This window comes from Dermochelys coriacea, chromosome 7, assembly GCF_009764565.3.
Source record: "Dermochelys coriacea isolate rDerCor1 chromosome 7, rDerCor1.pri.v4, whole genome shotgun sequence".
Taxonomy (NCBI): domain Eukaryota; kingdom Metazoa; phylum Chordata; order Testudines; family Dermochelyidae; genus Dermochelys; species Dermochelys coriacea.
Window position 1 is genome coordinate 70703718 of NC_050074.1, and position 22333 is coordinate 70726050.

Here is a 22333-nt window from a genome sequence, read left to right on the forward strand (position 1 = left end):
AGTCAGGAAGAGTTCAAACATATATTTGTAGCCCCTATAATACTTTCCCATTTTTCCCCTAAATTCCTGGCTATGGTTCTATTTAGAACAACGTGTTCTAAACACTTATTTTAAATATATAATGAAGCTGCAACAAAAGCATGTAACATCGTGGGGAAACAAGATAACTAAAATTCTGATCTCTTAGAAACCCAGTCATCCTTCATATCTTCAGCTGAAAACACTGAATGGAGAACTCAAGGGACATGATTCCAATTTCCAAAACAGATACAAAATTCTTTACACATTAAGGAGCCAGACTGTTCCTGCCCCTTGTGCATGGGGATGTGGAAGATACAGAGATCTTCTTTATGTTAACCTTCCCCATGCAAGGAATTTGCACATTTGCAGGGACTATTCCCAGGTGGCATCTCAGAGCATGAGCAAACCCAAAAGAAGAAGAGGTGAGACGATATTCATTAAAGTGGTATATTGTATATACTTCCACGGCCTTCAATGCAATCCTGTTCCTCAGACACACAATTTGTCCCAATTAATATTGCTTATGCCAACCATATTGTCAGCTTTCTCTGGTTCTCCCCATGACTATCTCATGAATATGTCCAACTTTGGGCCTTGTTGCAGAGCAGCTGGAGCTGAAGGTCATTGTTCCATGAGTCTTGCCTCTTCCTCTCTATCAATTCAATTAGCATGTTAATCATAATTATTGTGGAGCCTTGTATATAAATTTAAAAATAAACTACTCTGACCATGAACTTATTGTTGCTCGTTATATGAATTCTGGTAGAACCTGCAGCGCATACACACACAGTTTACAATCTTGAAGATCCTATTTAAATTGGGGCAAAGATCTGAATATAAAATGTTCGTACCTAAACAAGGAACAGGTTTCTGAGCAGGAAGATTTTGCTTTGCAATGAAAATGAACACTGGTCTCACTTGAATTTGGCAAACTGAGAGGGTGCAGGATTAAGCAAGATGTATTACTTTCTATATATCTTTTTGGAAAAAAGTGCATATCCGACTTTAAATGGGGTTTATGTTGGTGCAGCTTCCCCATATTTCCTTTGAGTACTATATGTGGGGTTTGCATAAGTGTAACTACACTGGTATAAGTATTTCTAATGCAGACATGGCCATATGGTTAAAGCTGACTTCTGTGTACAGTAAACTGCATTAAAATGCAAATTAACCGCATAGTGCATTTAAACTTAGACAGTACTTCCCCAAAATGACAGTCACTGATATTTCTCAGTACTTTCCTAGAAAGTAATCAAGACTGTAGTATAAAGTCAAATCTTTTTTTTTTCTTTCTTATGCTTCCTGTACTTCTGAGCAGTTGAATCTAAGTGAATAAATGCTTCAAACTGTCTTTTCTCACAAACGGGAAAAACAAAGAAAGCTAATGAAGCAGTTTACTGCCAGCTGTAGAATGTTATTAAATGAATTTTTTTTTTAGTATGGCCAATCTGGAGGAGGGGGAGTGGTGGTGGAGGATGGGGCAGTTAGAGTGAGGGATAAGAAGTGTGTTTAAATTGCAAGGGACTTCTTTTGTTTTTGGTCTTAACCTTTTGCAACAGCGTATTGTAATCAGAAATGCCAAACCCATGAAAAAAAACGCAGAAATTGGGCTTGTTTTTGGGAGGGGTTTCTTAAATGGATCCGGCAGCAGAAAAGGAGGCCGAATTTTAAGACTATATTCAATTGTGTACTTCCATGTTTTTCCTTCTATAGCTTAAACTAAGTTTTGTGTTCCTCTAAAACTTAGTCATTACATGTTTCCCATACAGCTGGAAGACTATATCCCTGAAAATGACATAGCTTAGGTGAAAGGGGTCTGAAATCCAGGCCCTTTCTGAATGAGAATCTTGAGTAGACCCTTTTCACCCTTTCTTCATTACCTCTTCTTCTTAATGGTTGAATATTGTTTGACTTGTACTGGAATTTTTTAAAAAATATGAAAAAAAAGCCATTTTTCAGAAGAAAATAAGTTGAATTCAAAAAATTTAACCAGCTCTGACTGGAAATAAACTCTGCCTGTTATTCTCTCCATAAATGTGGATGGTCTAAGGGTGAAACGTTGCTATTTCTGTGATACTTCGCTGCAGAAGCCACAGGTCAAATATGACAGATTTCTAAAAGTACAGCAACAAAGGGAAAAATTACTAAGGTTTTAATGGAAATTGATCAATGCAGTGAACAGTGCAACATCATTGTCATTTAACATGGATCTAAATTGGCACCTCTGTATGTAAACATGGTTGCTGGACTAGATTCCAAAGGTCTTTAATGCAATTTTTAATGGCATCCTACATTTCGATGGTAGTCTAATGGCATTTCTCTCCCTATGTTTTCTCCACAGATACCACAACGTATTCCACTGAGCGATCTGAGCACTTTAAGCCATGCAAAGACAAGGATCTTGCATATTGTCTCAATGATGGGGAATGCTTTGTGATTGAAACCTTAACAGGATCACACAAACACTGCCGGTAAGTCACTGCACAAAATGTTTTGGCAAAAAACTTGCAAAAAGATTTGGTAACATCCAAGGATACAACATTCACAAAATAAATATTGACCTAGAAATCACATGTACGTATACAAATTTGTGGAAAGTACAGATGATTGGGTCTGTCTTGCTTGATTTTTCTAATCTGTAGTGTTATTTTTGTAGGACTAAAGTAGGGAAAGAAGCAGCAATGCTTCTTTGATTGGCTGCGTTGATGAGAATTCTTAATATCCCAGTGTTTTCCAAAATGACAATCCAGCAGAGATTCAGAAATTTATTTTTATTCGGACAATTTTAAGCAATTACCTTAACTTGATGTTTTAAATGATCAGTTTTCATGTATTTGCATAGTCAGATCAGCATATTGATACTAGTGCTCAACTAGGGGAAAAAAGATCTATTCATGGATCTAAAGGATTAACAGTGGTTATATCTGACACTGGAGAAAAGGGTTGTGGAGCTGTCATGAAGCTTATGTGCATTTTGACTCCTTTACTCTTATTTGTCTGTCACCTTTCTGGTGTTATATAGAAAGTATGTAATTTTTGAAGTAGAAAGCGATTTTAAAGATTGATGAAAAAGTGATTCATCATAATAAATATTAGATTCTGGCCAATATAAGTGGGGCAGAAGGAAGAGAAGGAATCCTTTTAACTCTGTCCTCAAAATGAAAACAAATGAGAAAATAATGCAGACAGCTGTGTTTTTATTTTTAAATATCAAAATATTTTAAATAGAACCCATCTGAAACAGGATCCCATAACAAGAACATTCAAATCCTCCTTTTTGGGCACTTTAATTGGCATACAGTACAGACACACAAAATGGATATTTACAAGCGTAAATGCCAAACTGAGACATCCATATATGAGAGAAAGCTGTGGTAAAATTTTCAAAAGCACCTACAAAACTTTGAGACTAAGGCTCAGATTTTTAAAAGTATTCAGGCATTCCTGCACTTAGCATTGCAACACATAGCTAATTTAGGAGCCTAAATATAACTTAGGCTCTTAAGGTCTTAAGTCCCAGTGACTTTCAATGAGATTTAGGCTTGTAAGGTCCTAAATCATCTAGGTGCTTTTGAAAATTTCACCCCTCTTCTTTGAGTGCCCATGTTTGAAAGTTGGGCTGTTAAAGGTTAATGCACCAATCAAATTATCAGAAAGATATCCCTCAAAGCTTTTTATCTTTAGTGTTAACAAATTTATTAGAGCATAAGCTTTCGTGAGCTACAGCTCACTTCATCGGATGCATCCGATGAAGTGAGCTGTAGCTCACGAAAGCTTATGCTCTAATAAATTTTAGTCTCTAAGGTGCCACAAGTACTGCTTTTCTTTTTGCGAATACAGACTAACACGGCTGCTACTCTGAAACCTATCTTTAGTGTTGTGCTGGTAATTTGTTTTCCCTTTCAATTTGTATATGCTTCAGTGATCATTCATCTCTCTTCATTATTTACTCTTCTCCTATGACACACTTAAATTAATTCTTCTGAATCATTCAGCATGAAAAATGACATCTCCTAACCAAACCATCATGAAATTTTATACCTATTTTTAAAAATTGTTTTATTAAGGCAGGTAAGCAATTTGTAGCCTTCATTTGGACATTAAGAAAACTACAGTGTAGGGAATCTGTCAAATATTTGGGTACTTTTCATTTTCTGGGGAGGCAGATTAAACAAAACCAACAGAAAATAAGCTAGTGGAAGTTAATATAGTCCTTGTTAGCCAGCTCATTTCTGTCAGCAGATATTTGGCACAGTCTTTTTTTGTAATTGTATATGGGTTATAATGATTAAATACCATCAGGAATAAATATTCACAATGAACTGCAATTTTCTTTGTTTCACTTTCAAGGTCTTTCACTTTGCTTGTCCTCCCCAAGTTCCTGCTTATTCACTGTGGCCATAATGTCACTTAAATGGTGGTTCTCTCAGAATAATGATATGGCATTGGTACTGCAGCTTTCCTGATACTGGTACACCATTACAGAAAAACACTATTTCATGTTGTTGTTTCTCATGTGAATAAGATTCACTGGCAGGTCCATTCAGGCTTCTGGCCATGACACATGAGAGAGAGAATATTGAGTTATCCATCATTGTGTGGATGAGATCTTCACCTTCCTTCTTCTCCTGCTTTGCTTTGCCCACAGAAAAAAGGTGCATGTCACACATTTATAAGACTCCAGGGAAATGCTGTAATAGGATTCTGTAGAAATTACTCTAAAACGTATAAAATTTAAGAACAACAAGGTCTTTTATACATGCTTGGATCGTCTAAAAAACTCTATAGCATAATAGAAATCTTCATAGTAATCTATAAAAGGTGGTTCAAAAAAAAATCTATAGAAAGGTTAGCATGTTCTGTTAAATTCTGTACCTTTTCCATAAGGTTAGAGGTACCCAATGTATAAGAAGGCATCCCTCACTGAATATCTGAGAAAATAACATCATCTTTGCCCTGAATAAACTGAATTTATTATAACATAGCATCCGATATTGACTCCCCATTTCAATGGGGCAATAATTACTTTGTCCTTTAAATTTTGAGGCTAGGATTCAGGTACAAATTTTAATTTTCCTTTTTCCCCCAGCACCAGTGCCATTAATGGTGTCAGCACTAGTGTGGATGGGGTATAGGCATTTTTTCCTGCTCTGTCACATTACTACTGTCTCAGAGCAGACTAAACACAACTTCATTAGCACTTATGCCATTGGGAACATTAGTACAGCTGACTGGTACAGAAAAATAGTTAGCAATTTTTCTGGTTTATATGAGTATTGTGTGACTCGCATTGATGATAGTCATTCTGTTATATCACCACACACATTTTCAAGATTTAGAGATAAAACTAAGTTATATAGTACATTCTCATTAGGGTTTGATTCTGCACCTGATCCATGAGTAGAACTATTTATTTCAACGGGAGTTAAGCAAGCAGAACATCTGAATTTTGCAGACCTTGATGTTGACACAATCGTTGGGCTCACATTGCTCAGGTCACAACAATGTTAATTAAATATTTCATCTGATAACTTTTTGTGAGAGTGTATAAATATAGGAGTGCTGTTTCTGTAGAAACAAATTTTAATAGTTCTTTCAGCAATTAAAGATTTTGAGCAAGATACTTGACCATCCAAGCTCTGCCATTATGCCACTGGCAGCACAAAGGGAGTTTAAAGCTTTCCTATGTGGGCGGCTGGGGATTCCATCAGCATGGGGGAATCCATGAGCTGAGAAAAGCCATTATAGCTGCCTCTGTGCCACCCCTCCCAATCCCCACTGGATTAGGGAGCAAAAGAATGCATGGCTAGGGAATGATACCTGCTGCCAATCCCTGCTGACATAACTTTTCCTTTGGGATCTGCTGCAAACTGGCAAACTTAAAGCAGCATTTGGGCTGCTCTAAATTGTCAGGGACTAATCTGAACTCCCAGAAATGGGATACGAAGGTGGCTGAAAGCTGTGATACACAGATGGAGCTCTGTGTCCAGTTCCTCTAGTGTATCTTGTACTTAGAGAATGATCTTAAAAAACAAAACAAAACGCTGACCCTGTTTGGCACCCCAAGGTATGAAAGTATTTGGCCTCATTCCTAGTTATGATAGATTAGCTCACTCTTCAACTAAAATAGAGAATGGTAGAAAACAGTTTCAATAGCCATGTTTGGTTGAAATTCTAACTTGTGCCAATACTTAGAGATAGAAATGTGTATAAGGAGGAAAACCACCAAGTTTCTCTTGGATTCTCACATCCATTCATAAACAAGGATGCACTTTGTACTGGTTTTGCATTCTATTTTCAAATGTGTGTGTCTGGTGTTCAGAAATATTAAGGTATGATAGCATTAGCCTGCCCACAAATTGTGTAGATTGGCACTAGAAAAAACTTCTCAGACATAGCTATTCCCTGGGCTGAAGTTCGCTTACTGAATAGGAATGCTTTTTCTTAAAACTGAAGTCTTAAGTTATAAATTTAGAGGTAGCACAAACATATAATGTGGCCTAATTTTTTTATAACTGATTTTTGCAAACAGCTTCATTTGCTGAATCTGTGATAAGGTTATCTGTATATCAGTTTATAAAATAATGGGTCAATTGTTGAGCAACGAACATGCTAGTATCTGACTATATACAAACCAAGTTAAATGCAGACTTTGGTGTCTGAAATAACGTTTTCTGTGTCTTTCTTTTAAATAAGGTTTTATTTTAGAGCAGGTGTCGGCAACCTTTCAGAAACGGTGTGCCAAGTCTTCATTTATTCACTTTAATTTAAGGTTTTGCGTGCCAGTAATGTATTGAAATGTTTTTAGAAGGTCTTTCTCTACAAGTCTATATATTATATAACTAAACTATTGTAAAGTAAACAAGGTTTTCAGAATCTTTAAGAAGCTTCATTTAAAAATAAATTTAAAATGCTGATCTTACACTGTTGGCCCGCTCAGCCCGCTGCCAGCATGGGGTTCTGTTCACCCAGGCCGGCAGCAGGCTGAGCAGGGCCTGCAGTGAGAACCCCAGACTGGCAGTGAGCTGAGCGGGGCCGGTGGCCGGGACCCCAGACTGGCGGTGGGTTGAGCAGCTCAGCCAGCTGCCTGTCTGGGGTTCTGTCTGCCGGCTCCTGCCAGCCCGGTCCCGGCTGCCAGCCCCGTTCAGCCCACTGCCGGTCTGGGATCCTGGCCCTGCCCACAGAGTGGGTACCTACTTTCTCCCTGGTTCTAGCCCATTCTCTTCTTCTCTCTCTGCACTGAGCTGAGGATGGGAGTGCACTGAGTACAGGGCTGGGGGTGAAGGAGCAGGCTGGGAGTTGGGGTGCAGGATCTGGCCAGAAGCTAGAATGAGGGAGGGGACTCAGGGTTGGGGCAGGAGGTTTGGGTGTGGAGTACTTACCTGGGAAGCTCCCATTTGGTGCGAGGGGTGCAGATGGGAATGTGGGGAGGGGGGTGCAGGAGTTCCCATTTGGTGCTCAGGGTGGAGGTGAGAATGTAGGGGGTGCAAGAGTCAGGGCATGGAGCGTGGAGGTGTGTGTGAAAAGGTGCAGGAGTCAGGGCAGAGGGCTGGGGGTGCGGGGGGGTGCAGGGGTCAGTGCAGAGGGCTGGGGGTGTGGGCTGGGATTGTGGGGGTGCTCCCAACCCCCTGCCCAGAGTGGCTCCCACAGCAGGGGGCTGGAGGGAATATGCCCCGATTCCACCACCCATCCCCAAGGCCCCGTACCCACCTCTTCTCCGCCTCCTCCCCGGAGCAGTGAGCTCACTGCAGCTCTGCTTCTCCCCCTCCTCTCAAGGGCCATCAGCTGATCAGTGGCAGGGAGGGAGGAGGAGGAGGAGGGGCAGGAACCCAGCATGCTGGGGAGAGGCGGGGGAGGGGGAGCTTGTCTGCCCTGCAGCAGCTGCTGCAGACCAGGCTTCTTCACCCTCTCCCCGTGGGGATGGGGCGCGGGGGGGGGGGGGTGGAGAAGAGCAGGCTGTGGCGGGCAGGATTTTTAATGGCATGCTGAGGTCCTGGCCTGGGTTTGGCAGCAGGCTCAGTAGGGCTGGTGGCTGGGACCCGTCAGGCAGCAGCATGCCATTTTAAAAAAAATAAATAAAAATAAATCGGCTTGCGTGCCGTCTTTGGCACGCGTACCGTAGGTTGCTGACCCCTGTTTTAGAGAATATTTGTAGCTTTCAAGCCCCTATCTTCTGGATTACGTTATTTTGTTCTGCCTTTTCTTTTGCTCAACTCTCAGTAAGGACTGGAAAAAGGAAAGGTCCTGATGGTTCCTTTCCATAGAACATAAACACGAGGAGGAGAGGAACCCCCAAAACCCAATAAAGGGAAAGGGGTGATGCTTTATAGAATGGGCCGAGGTTGTTGGCCAGAACCCTTGCAGAAACTAAGGATCCAGGGGGAGAGAATTCTAGTGCCATCTCTATGATAAAGGCGTTTTCAAAGAGATGTAGTCCTTGTGTCTCCTTCCCAGCCTCTGTTTTGGTTCACTCTCCAGATTTGCACACTGCCCCTTTTTAAATATAGAAGGGGCTGCTGTATTATCTCCAGTACACAGGTATCATGGTGGAGTGGGTGAGTGTGTAAAAATATAAATCTAAGCAGTCTCCAAAATCTGCCTGGTCCTCACATGTGTGTGCCACCCAGTTACTGCTCTTCATCTTGATTATACAGCAGGACCAACATTAGGATAATTTTTTTTCTGTGGAGAATAAAGAGGCTGTCTAGATTAGATGACTACATTGTATTGAATGTTAAATTTCTAGTTTAATATTTCAATTGTATGTTAACATTATTTTCATATTGATTCTCTGTATTTTGAAGGTTATGTGAATGCGGGGGCGGGGGGGGGAAGAAGAATTGACAAAGACAGTGGATATGACAACTAGCTTAAATTCAAATATTTTAAATATAGTATAAAGGTAGAATTGGCTCTTCATAATTGTACATTTTATAACGGCTGGGAGCTCATGAAGGAAAAGCATTCACCAATGCACAGTATTGGCATGCAACTGTAATAGCCATATGGAGTTAAATGGAAAAAAATACTGTACAACTAAATTCAATTTGTAAAAAGTCCATCTTTATCACTATTAAAGCTCAGGAGAGGATTTAAAGCCCCTAGAATAGTGTTTTTATAAGCCTTACAATGTGCAGGTGTGTTATATTGGATAATCTCTGATCATTTTGGAAATAAGATAGGATCTAAGCTATTGTGAAACTCCAGCTTAGAGAGACTTTTAAAAGTGGGATAGACTATGTACAATCCATACAAAGAAAAATTGGTGAGTTGTATATGTGAATGTACAGACAGAAAAGTACTGCAAAATACAAGGGGGTCAGTTTGGATTACCCAGGTGGTCTTTTCTAGCCACTACTAATTTTGTGTGAGGATTTTCAAAGCAAATTAACATGAGTGATCTAGTCCAGCTGTATTGTATCAGAGGTAGAAATTCTGTGGCGTAGGTAGAAGCATGGTCATTTTCCTCTTTAGACTGATTTTATGAAAATTTGGTTTTGAACAAGATGTTCTCGCGCCCCTTCCACCCCCCTCCCCATTCAATTTAGATTGCGAGTTTCAGGTTCCATCTCATCCACATTCTCCAGGAACTTCCATCTAAATTGGAAATTGTACCTGGTTTTGATCTAACACAATAATTAGCATTTGTTAACTAGAAAGTGAGCCCAGGGTTGCCCAAAGGTTCACTGGAAAGGTTTGAAACCTGCAGGTGGTAGACTTAAATTCCAGGTTGAAACAACTCAGAACTAGGTGAGTGTTAAGTTTCACTGTGAATTTTTTGCACTGCTACAATTCTGATCCAGCTGTACTCTTTGCTATTGACAAGTTAGTAGAAAAAAAGATCCAAAAGACAATGTTTTAAACAAGTACTGAGCATGACGTGGCAAGTGTACTTGAGCATGAACTGAAAAACTAGAAGGATAAAGAGTCTGTGTGAAAAAAAACTGTCTCAGTTTTTGTTAAACAACTTATCTGAGCGAGGATTTTAGTGTCTAACTTAATGGTCTTTTACAATATCAGCTACCCTCTTCTGTACGACTCCCATCGTATATTACACACCATAAAGTTATACTAGATTTTTCCAACATAAGTAAAGTGAAATCTGAAAATATATTATTGAATAGCATTGAGTAAACAAATATTTTATTGGTGTCACAATATTGCAAGGTTAGTTTCATTCAAGCAAAATACATTCTATTAAGTTGACAACCTTAAGTAAAACTGCAAGGATTTAGAAAAGAAAGCAAGCTATGCCATGAAAACCAAAGGTTAGTGAACATATCTGTAGCACATTGATTAAATATAAGTAGTTACAAACATCATCAGCTTGAATGTTTCAGTGTTTACTTTAGAAAAAGTCACGTGGACTTGAAATATCATAAGTTTCTCCAGACTGTTATGCCACTTGTAATATGATTATATTACATCATTGTGGCCCCCATTCTGCAAAGCTCTTAAGCATGTGTTTAACTTTAAAAATTGAAATTGACTTCAATGGAGCCACTTATATGCTTAAAGATAATCATGCCCTTAAATGCTTTGCTGAACAGGGGTCTAAGAATCAGATTCTGGCCAGAACATCATATGTGCATATGACTCAAACAGAAGTCATGAGCGCTGTGCATGCCTATCCAAGAGAAGTATTATTTTTGAAATGATATCACCAAGACTGTCAGTAAAACAACCCAAACAAAAACCTGATCAAAGGCATATAAAGAGATTCATAACCCCACTGTGATAGGGTTGGGACTCATTACCACAGCACCTCCTGCTGTTCACCCTGGGAATTGGCTCAGTTCACGCAGAGCAACCTCTGCTGGTGGTGTCCCATGCGTGTCTCGCCCTAGATTGGTGTCTTGACCCGCATTGCTCCCAGCTTGCAGTGCTCACTGCTCCAGTTTCACCCCCTTCCGGGGGTTTGGTGTTATCAGCAGTCCTTCTCTTCACCCCAGCCACAATGGCCAACCACACCCCAAAGTCTAACCCCTTTTGACAGGGGTCTGATGCAGTCCGTGATGGCCACTCCAAATGGCCAGGTGGAAGTGAAAGGGGGGGGACCCAGGCCCACCCTCTACTCTGGGTCCTGACCAGGGACCTTTGGCGGCTGCCTGCCTGCCTGCCCTCCTTCTCTGTCTCCCCAGGGCCATTTCCTCTTCGGCCCCTTTGCACTGGCTAAGCCTCTTTCTCAGGGCCTGTAGCCCAGCAGGTACGGGGTGGGAGTTCCCGCTGGTACTGATGCTGACACAGGAGACACACTGAAGACCTGAGAGAGACTGCCTGCTCCCTTCCTGGACAGCCTTTATATAGGGCCTAGCCTAGTCTTGATTGGCTGGCTGTAATACTGGCCTTGATTGGCTCTCTAACAGGCCCTCCCTGATTGGTTGATGCCTTGCGCAGCCGCTCTGGCCTGTTGTAGCTCAATCTGGCATGGGGGTGAGGCACCACCCCACCACACCCACCTACTTTTTTGATTTTCTAAGTTCATGCAATTCTGTGAGTTTGTATGTTGACAGATGTTTTATTTAGAGTTGGGCTTGAACCAGAATCTCAATTCTAGAATCCTCACTTCAGCTCTCTTCTCCAGCCTCTTGCCCTTGAATTTTTGATTTGGCGTTAGAAAGCTTTAACTGTACAGATCTATCATAACATTTTTGGTCCATTGTAGATGTGAATTGGGAAGGGACCTGATTTCTAGACCCAGTTATGATGGGATTTCAGAAGGTAGAAATCTCCCAACACACTCAACCTTCTGAGTTTTCTGTTATTCAAGAGGGTGGAAATAACTTCTGCTCTCATCAAGTCTTACAAGATGGTTGCTATTTGGGGCAGAAATTTCACAAGATCAGCATGTGAGATTTGGAAATCATTTGACCAGAACCCTAGGCCTAGCTGAGATTTGGAGCCAAATTCTGTACCCATACCTAAATTTGACCTGGATAGTAACACTGCCTCCTGCGCACCTTATGTTTTCAATATCTTTTTCTTAGTATTAAATTAAAACCAAATAAACAAAGCCAGCAGACTAACTCTTGCAAGTAAATTTACCAAATCAACAAATACATGTGGTCGGGGGAAAAAGAACAGTAACAAATTTCATTTCAGGCTTAAATATATGTATTAAACAGTAAAAATGACTGAAATTATAAAAAATGTCTTGACTATCCTTTTTGAAACAGTAATGCAGACATGCATTTTGCATATATTTAAGCAGCATCATGGATAAAATGCACTCAATTTATGCTGTTATATTAGCTATCTTATTTTAGCATGTTCTTAATATAGAGACACCTGAGAATTTAGATATGTATAATTGTAACAATTCTTCATCCTGGAGGAGTTCCTCCTGAATTACTCCATTTACATGGTGTTTGGTTCCCTCAGTATCTACTATAAGATATTTCTGTTTGAAAAAATATGTATCCGAGCTGGAGAAGAGCATGAAATATGGAATCAAATTCAAGCTCCTCCCACAAGTCCACTGTTCAGTTCAGGACCATATGTATGTATCTTTATGCTCCAATTCAGGAAGCAATTGGGGGAAATATTCAAAGATATAAATGGGAGTTAGGTGCTTATCTGTCCTTTGTGCAATTTGAAAAACTCACTCTTAAGCACATGGTTAAGACCCAATGATGGTAATGGGACTTAAAATGTGATTAAAGTTAAGCATATGCTTAAGCAGTTTCCTGAATCATGGCCATAAACAAGGGGCAAGTGATAATTACTGATACTGATGCTAAAACTTCCTGCTAACTGTCCGTTATTTCCTCCTTCACACCCTCTTACTCTGGTGTTTGTTTCACACATGAACATATCCCTCTCCCTATTACATCTTCAGTGAGACGCTGGTCACTGAAATCAGTGGCAAAATGCCCATTGATTGCAGAGGGCCCGGAATTTTGTCCAACATTAATATTGTTTGATAGGAAAAAACTGACTCGATTCAGTCTGTCAGTATTTTGGGGCAAAACTACAACTTTTTACTTTAGAAAGAGCAACAAAATTGCCGCCTTCTACTAAAAGATATTTCCTTCCTCCCAGGCATTACACTCAGTATTCATAGTGTCTAGCGCTTTATGTAATGGAGTAATTTTACTTTCCACTGAGCACCTTCAGCAGATCAGATTTTGTTAATGATTTCCCTTTGGACAACTTTGTTTACTAAACTGTTTAATTTTCTGAATCCCTTCCTATTTTTGTAAGTGCTGAAGCTTGCACACATGGTTCATCTTATGAATCACCAATGAAGATGCAATCAAAGGATTAAAGACACAGCATTGTACAAATAAAATGGATGCCTACATATTTTAATTCCTCATTTGGATAGTTCAATTGATTTAAACAGTGCCCCACACAGAAAGAGGAAATAAAAGTCAAAGTCCATTATTATTATTTGAAATATTCAAATTAATATTCCCCAAAGCCCTGATGAACATATAGATGAGGAAATAAATGCTGTATACACATAATGATCCAAAGTTATTGTTGGGATCCAGACCAGATATAGTGATTATAATTTTGAACCAGTATATATAAATGGAGAGAGACAGTGATATGAGTTACTTTTTTTTGTTTTTTTAAAAAAAGGGCTCCATTTTATTAAAACACACAATAAGAACGTGTGTGTGTACATAATATTTGCCAAATGAAATCATCATATCCTTAATACCCAAACAGAGTATTTTTCCCAGATTATCAGCATCCAGGGCAATTAATAATCCAATCCAATTCGTTCATGAATAGTTTGACTGAAACCTGCAAGGACACCATATATAGCATTTTGAAGGGGCCTGATTCAATTCACACTGAAGTCACTGTGAGCCTTTGGATTGAAATAAGATATGGATCAGCATCTGGGAGGTACAATGGGCCACTGCCCTGATGCTTCAACCTGGTCTTACAGGGGAGGACAGAGGAGACATCCCACAAGCATACCTGCCAACTGAACAGGTGAGGGAGGCTTTCCCTGTGAATGCTAATGATCCCTGGTTCTCCTGGCTGTGGATGTGACTGGGGAGGTAAGAAAACAATACCACTTTAAAATTGGCTCATCCCACATTGGCAGGGACTATCTGCTGCTGGTATAAATCAGTCTCTGATCTTATCCTCACATCTGCAGGGACTGAAGGAATTTCTTTATCCATCTGCCAGTAATCCAAGTCCGAGCTGGTTAAAGCTATTGTGTCTCAGTGACACATGCCCACTGATAGAGATGAATCAAGCTCATGCTGTAGAACATATCAACTTTCTTTTTAAAATGCTGGGTCTAGATCCAGTTTGTTTATGAAAGAAACTAACTGCCTTGTAACTGCAATCCTTCCCTCAAACTTAAAGGAAAATACAATTACAAAAACCTACAAAAAGAAACTACCATTCAGCAGATGCGGTCTGTAACATGAATGGAGAATTAAGAGGTGGAGACTAGGAATTACAAAGATACAAACAAATGCCAAAAAAGGGCTCCCAAAGATCTTCTGTCCCTGACAAAGATTATCATAACAACCCAGAAGAGCCCCATTCACACATACCCTCCAAAGCCTATAGTTAAAAGACAAAGCGCTCAGTATAGACTCTTTTATGTACAAAAAATAAACGTTTCTAGAAACAAAATCCTAAAGAAATCACAGCTGCAAATATCAAGTACACACACTAAGCACACACTTTACTAAACAAGAAACAAATCACACTGCAGCTATGTTCAACTGAACATGTCCAGATGATCCATCAGTAACACATGAAAAAAAACCCCTCACTTTCATATGATCCTAGAATGAGGCAGCCTTTTCTTTTTCTTTTTATTCCCCTCTATCTCCCTTAGGCAATGAAGGACTTTGCAATGTGTGTCAATCAGACATTTTGAAATCTCTCATTTAATTCCTCCTCTTCATCAGCACTATAAGCAACATTAAAATCGGTAGCAATGCCAAATCTAGTCATTTTCCCAAAGGCGTTGTCCCAGAATCCTTAGAGGCAAAAGGTTAGCAGGAAATGAAATCTAACTCTCTTGCCAATCAAACTGACTAATTAAAAAAAAAAAAACAACAAACTGCTAACAACATGGAACAACCAACAGAAAATACATCTGAATTAGCCATACACTGAAATTAATTTGAAAGTGAAAACAAACAATATTTTTATGCTCAGTTTAAAAATGAAGATAATGATGTACATGTGGGTGCAGTGACTTCCCACTGTCACACACAGACAGTCAAAGCTCTAGTCTCCCACAGTCCAATGACCTAACCACTCATCTGTTTCCCTTTGTGTGTGTGTGTGTGTGTGTGTGTGTGTGTGTGTGTGTGACTGTACATCAGGCAGTGAATAATTTCATATATAAAGATGCTACATAGTGAAAATAAAAAGGCAGATTATCAGATGATATAAAGTGACTCCTCAATTGTAGTCAATGATTGTGGATTATTGAACATTGTTTTATCAGGTTCTTACACATCTGTGGTAAACGAGGGCCTGATCTGTTGTTGCATGTTGTAACAAACTCTTCACAAGTTGTGTAGAGTTGAGCAAGCATTGTAGAGGCCTAGTCCTGTGACTTTAAGAGTCTTGGTAGAGGTACCCACCAAGAACATCTAGTTCAGGCTGAGTGATTACAGAACAACTGCAAAAAAGGTCTTTGTTGTTTCAATGTCTTGGCCTATATCTCTGCCTTATCTTGCCCCTTTGTCCAATAGCAAACCAGGGACTTTACAACTATACTGCATTTCTAAAAAGCTAGTGTCAAAAGTTTTTCATCATAAGACTTGCCTATTAGTCTTGTGAGATGGCTGTGTAAGGTACAGCATGTAGTTACTAAATATAGACATTATAACGAACCGCAGTGTTGGTTCAGTATTGTTAGTTGCATTATTAAAATGTAAATCAGATACAACACTAGATGCAGAAGATAGCAAGTGATATCTGGAAATTATTCTCAGAAGACCAGCCAATTTGATGTAACAGAGAAGAGATACATAGGTACTTTTAGTTTGAATTCCTATACTCACTTGCAATAATCATTATTGCACCTTTTTTTATGGCCTGTAGTATAATGGCAATCAGATGGTTATCTTCAGCTGACAGTTTGGAAAGATGTTTGAGTGTTTTCAAGCTTGTTGAGAAAAGGCATGTTTCTTTGCATGTGGGTGTGGTTGTATTTACAAATTGCATTCCGTTTAGACCCCCCAACTCCTAGGTTATAAGATGTTGACCCAACAGTATGAACATTTCCAGATTTTGAAGCAAACACCGCTGAGTTGCTTCAAAACCTTACTAAGGCAAGGGAATAGACGTTGATCCTAATCAGAATGGATGGCAGTGTCTCAAAACGCTCTAATTTTTGCTGTTTCTAGTTTGGTCTTACCTTGTAGTTCAGACTTGTGATGTCACTTAGCTGAACTACTGTTGGGAGAAACTACGGGGTCTCTGGGAATTGTAAGATTTATATGGAGACATTATTTAAATGCATTTCAGCAAAGGAGACAAAAATATGTTGTTCTTTTGCCTCCCCCCACCCAAAAAATCACTGGTGATGTCTGTATTTTGAAAACTCTTGCAGATTCAATCCACAGTAGTCAATTTCCATACAGTCAATATATTATGGTAATCTGTTCCTTACTTCAGAAACTCTTCCCTTATTTCTCCCCTGAATGTATTGTTCAGTACCATCTAGGACAGAGTCACGTTAAAATGCATCTTTTGTGAGCTCTGCTTTTATAAAAACAATGGGACAAAGCTAAAAGGATTACTTTAAATATGTAAACATTTGAAACCTTCCTCATTATGAAATGTTAGTTCTTCTTGAAATCATATTCTTAAATATATTTAACTTAAGAGCAACTGAGAACAATCTAGAGTTCAGGTTTAAATATGCACTTTCAATATAAAGGAAAAGTTTGACAAAGCTAAAATGTGATAATTCAAAATTTAAGTCTTTTAGGAATAAATTAAACAGAAACCTCACTGAGTTAGGGATTGATTGGTTACAGAATAATGCTTACTTCCATGAATCCTTCCCAGTGTATTTATTAATGTATTATCAAATTGAGAAGAGCTATTTACAGGGTCCTACATGTATAACAGGCAAAGTAGGGTCGGGCCGAGTTTACCTTTGACAATGAAAAATACCATGGTGGTGGTAATTTCAGCATGTGGAGCCTCGAGTGATGCTAGGGAGCACTATGCTCCTGGAGGTAAAGGACACATTTCTGCTCTCAGACAAGCTTTATACTTTTGTAATTTATTGCATTGTATTGGTTTTACATTGAAGACAGATCAGAACCAGGCTCAGTTTTCTAGATTAGAGATAAAACTGAGATCCTGGCCATTTCTGGTTGTTAAAACTCCAATGGCCTTTCTTGAAAGGATAGGTTTGTTACCAGTTGTGTTAGAGCCTGATTTCAATAGGAATATTATAACTGAATGACAAACAGAATTTCCATCTCATGGGACATTCCCATATTTCAACATTTTGTTTTCATCCCAATTTGGGAGAAAAAGTGAAATAACCATGTTTTTCAAGGAACGTAAAATTCAGAGTAATTACAGTTTGAAAATGACAGGTTTCAGAGTAGCAGCCGTGTTAGTCTGTATTCGCAAAAAGAAAAGGAGTACTTGTGGCACCTTAGAGACCAACAAATTTATTAGAGCATAAGCTTTCGTGAGCTGTAGCTCACGAAAGCTTATGCTCTAATAAATTTGTTGGTCTCTAAGGTGCCACAAGTTTGAAAATGGTGATTTTTAAAAAAAAAAAATTTTAATTGAAAGAAAGTTTTGTGATTCTTGAATCAAAATGTTTCTTTTCAAGTCAGTTCAACATTTAATTTGCATCTAAGATACTGTGATCCCTTATGGGGGTTGTAGTTTATCTGCCTCATGCTCTTGTAACTCCTTATGGTCTGGACTTCCTGGCCAGATTACTCCTAATATAAAATCATTGGATTGGAAAATTCCCAACCAGCTTTAATAAGTATCTGTTCTGCCCATGTCAGTTCCTGCTGCAGTGATAATTGTATATGGTATTGTTGTCGGTTAATTTCAGTAAGCAGGCATTAGGATTTAAATGGATCTTTTATTTAAGCACACTCATAAAAGGTAGGCATGCACACCATAATCCTACTTTGTCTCCACTCCTTCCCTGAGTTGCTCCTACTAGTCTCAATTATGTGTTGCATACATGTACATAGTTAGTGTTACAGACAACAGATATTCTTTACTTCTTGCCCAAGGAAATATTTGAGCTACAGTAAGCAAAATGGTTAGGCAGGAATAGACCAAAAATGATCTTTTTTTCCCTATATAATACTTTCTTTTGCTCCCCCCCATCCCCCAGATTAGCAAGAGGAAGCAAGGACAGAGTTATCATCCCTCCTCCCACAAATATGTTTAAAGATATGTCTAGATAATTCAGTATTAAAGTCCCTCCTACATTCAGGTTTAGGCTGATGGACCAAGGGTAAGGGAAGGAACTAGTACTTTTTTGTAATGCTTCCTCTTCTCATAGCATCCACATTCCTTCAGCTATAGGGAGCAGAAGCAGGCATCAGGAGTTCAGTATGCTTCTGATTAAACCATACGTGTCAGCTACCCCAACTCTGGCAGTAGTAACTTCAGTTAGATTACTTTTTAAACACTGCTTTTCTCTTCATTCTCCCTATTGCCTTTCCTTATGCTGTCTTTCTCCAGATAATTGGTGGGTTGTAGAGCATTTAAAGGCAGAGTTGTTAACCCTGCTCAGATGACTCTTGTAGGACTTCAAAGAAGGAGCTTTCTGTTAAATGAAAGAAGTGAGGCTGTTGGCTTCTTTGGGCGTGTCTACATTGGGATACTTAAGAAAGTTAAGGCAAATCAACTAAATGTGGTAAATCAAGGTGCATAAATTAAAGCACATTACTACCTGTGCGGATGCTTTCATTCAGCAGTAAAGTTTCCTTAGTTCACTGTAACTTTATCCTCCAAGACCATTTTACTCCTGAGGGAGATCATCCACACGTGGGTTTAATGCACATTGACTTCTCACCTTTTAGTCATTTTGCCTTTGCTTTCCTGAGTGTCCCCATGCAGAAAATCCCCCTTTTATTCCCTCCCCAATTGCCTCGAAACACAAGTAGGTAGAAAGGGATGAGAAAAGGAAAGAAGGGTGTGCAGAAGTGGGCAGCGCCCCAGATTGGGATATAGTATAGTGATCTGGTTGATAAAGAATATTTGTAGCTGTAGTTTGTGAGTTCACTGGTAGATAATTGCATGGATTCTACGTAGAGATGGGCCCAAATTAAAATGCCTTGGTCTGAATGCCCCTCCAACATTGGGAGGGTTCAAAATCCAGGCCTGAGTTCTAGAAATGGCTCCTATCTTTAAAACAGGCCAAACAAAAACTTGTATATGGGCCCTAAATCCAGGCCAGGATCTCAATTTTGTGGCATGGTACCATTTCTATTTGAAATCCTCTTCAGCAAAGATGAATGCAACTTTCATTTAGACTATTTTATAATCTACTGCAAACTTATCAATTGCTTGTTTTTTCTATTTATTAAATTCCATTATTTTTGACTGATAAACGTATATTAATGCCAAATTATATTGCACGTTTATAATGCTACAGCAGAGCTATTAGTAAAAGAGCACTTGAAAATGCACCAATAACAAATACTCTGGAAGGCAATTCTCTTAAGCATCCATGACATTAATATTGTATCATCAGTTTTAAAAAGGATGGACGTCATGCTGTTAGAATTGCTTTTGTGTGAAAATAAAAAATAAATTGACATGCATAAGAAAAACAATATATGTAGAATATGGTGAAGGGAAATTACCCACCTCCCAACCCTCCCCTACCAACCCCCCCTCCCACAAAACAACCACCATGCTTTTTGCATTGTAAATTTGCTGTGGCCCTCTTCATTACTGCTTCCAACCTACTACCTTTAGTTGCATCTTATTCCTTTTTTACAGTTATGTTGTCTCTGTAGTGGTGAAAGTGAAAACTCATAATACTTATTAATGGATTTTAAAGTTAGGAAGGACCATTATGATCATAACACAGGCCACAGAATTTCACCCAGTGAGTGAAATAGTGAGACCCTAATGTTCTGCTGTTCTTTGCTTGAAAGCTTTGGTGTGTGAGATCGTTTAAGTTAGGAAACATTGCTTCTTGCAGCGGCATCATTTTTGCTGTGCATATGCACTGCGTGGTGTATATCATTCCAGCATACCTTTTCTTTGTAAATTGTTCACTATCAGGAAAAGCTAGTAATGGAAATAGAAAGTTGCATCCATCTGATGGATGTTCAATGGTCGATGTAAAATGAGCTTAGTTGTCAATAGGCGGGTAAGGCTGTCCGTATCACAATATCAACACTGCAGTTTGCACCATCAATTGGCAGTCTCGGCAAAGAGGACAAGGACTGAATGGGATTGGAAAATCAACTACTCTTTGTGCATGTAGTGGTGGTCTTCCTAGACACTTTTCATTTAAAAAATGAACTCTTTTGGCTGAAAATTTTCAGTTTCCTTGGTGAAAACTGGAAAAGAAAAAACCAGTTTCTTTTTTCAGTTTGATTGAAATACAGAAAATTTCTGCAACAGGAAAGAAATATTTAAAAAAAACCTATTATAATTGTTACATAAAACATCTTTGTACTTTCTCCCAAGCTGTCCCACACCCTTCGGAAGCATTCCCCATAAACATCCATACAGATATCTCATTATCCACCTCCTACCTACCATGAAGCCTACAAAATACTTGTAACAACCAGGTAAGCTGCTGTTGTGCAAAGACCACTGCCTATCATACTAAGCAATATTCTCTAATTATTCACTTGGACTTCTCCATCTGTCTATATCCTTATGTTGTCTTTTGTCTGATATTTAGATTATACTTTTTTGGTGAAGGGATCATGTTTTTGTTCTGTGTTTTTTACAATGCCGAGCACAAACGGGGTCTTGGTCCATGACTGGGGCTTCATAGGTGCTACAGTAATACAAATATTAAATGATAGGGAACATTTAACAGAAATAGTTAAACAATTTTTTGCCTATCATTCAAAATGTATCTTTAGATGATGATATCCTGATGCTTTAAAATTCCCTTTGTCATAATGAACAGGTTATCCTGCTGTGCACTTCCTCAGAATAACATTAGCAAATAACTAAAACACGTTATTTTCCTCAGGAGATGTGAAAATGTTAAGACTCCAGGTCTGTTTGCATAAATTAAAACAAAAACAGCTACAAGTAGATGGAAGGAAAGCAAGTGGAGGAAGGAAATGTCTTCTCTTCTCAACTTCCCCTTAATCCTTTAAAGGTACATTGGTGTGTGATCCCATCTCTCTTGTTCACTGTAGTATGATTGGTGTTCTATCCAAAAAGGTATTTTACATATAAGAGCAAGTGGATTAATCTACAGGGATTTTTTAGAAAGTGATGGATGCAACACGTACACCCTACATCTAGTTTCCTAAGAAGAAGGTTCATGAAACAGACCAAAGGACCTCTTACTTGTATTTTAAATCTGGACACAGAATAGAGTGAATGCAGAAACATTTCAATCAAACACAAGTTCCTGAACTGAAATCTGAACTTTTAAGGTTACAAATGAGGACCACAAGTAAATAGTCAGACTGTGTTTTACACTACACTGTATACTGTAGGCATACGATGATAGACATCATGGTCCATATCTTGCTCTTTATTTTCATGTGAAAGAACGATTCACATAAAAGAAAAAATCTGCAAGTGGATTGATGGCAAAATAAGCTGTAGCCCTATTAAAATTTAAAGCATGTCAAAAAATTCCCATACTACAAAGTTATCAATGATTCTTTTGTCCAAATGGGTAGTATCATAAAATTCATGTTAACTTTGATTTGGTTTAATCAACATGTCCTTTTAGGACTCCTGCCAGGATATTTTATGTAATATATTTGTGTGTGTTTAAAGCTCTGAAAAAATCACAATCAAGGTGATTTAAATTACTTCCTCTTAGTATCAGGAAATCTCTTGAAAGCTAAATTTCAACCGATTCAAAATGCTGCTCTTAAAATCTCATAATCATTTATAGAATATATCATCATTAAATGTCTGATGCTTATTAATCATACTCATATTATGGAAGAAGCACTGATACCATTGGGTATTAAATGTAATACATGGTCCCAAATTGATTATTAAACTTTTCAATTTAATCACACATTCTCCTAGAGAGAGAAATTAATATGAACAAGTCTTGGGAATAAAATATAGACTATCAAGACTAGACTATTCCAGTCTAGAGCTGACTTGTAGTTCATATTTTCATTTCTACAGCTACTATCATCATTAT

General features: G+C 38.7%; 1 protein-coding gene across 2 annotated transcripts in view; it reads left to right on the plus strand.

Moving 5' to 3' along the window:
* NRG3 (neuregulin 3) overlaps window positions 1-22333 on the plus strand; it is an 896691-nt gene that overhangs the window by 378674 nt on the left and 495684 nt on the right. For both annotated transcript variants that reach the window (XR_005294219.2, XM_038411630.2), the window contains exon 2: window positions 2363-2492. Coding sequence is in view for 1 of the 2 variants with exons in the window: in XM_038411630.2 (XP_038267558.1) it covers window positions 2363-2492 (130 nt within the window). In the remaining variant the exon portion in view is untranslated. The remainder of the gene's footprint in view (window positions 1-2362; window positions 2493-22333) is intronic.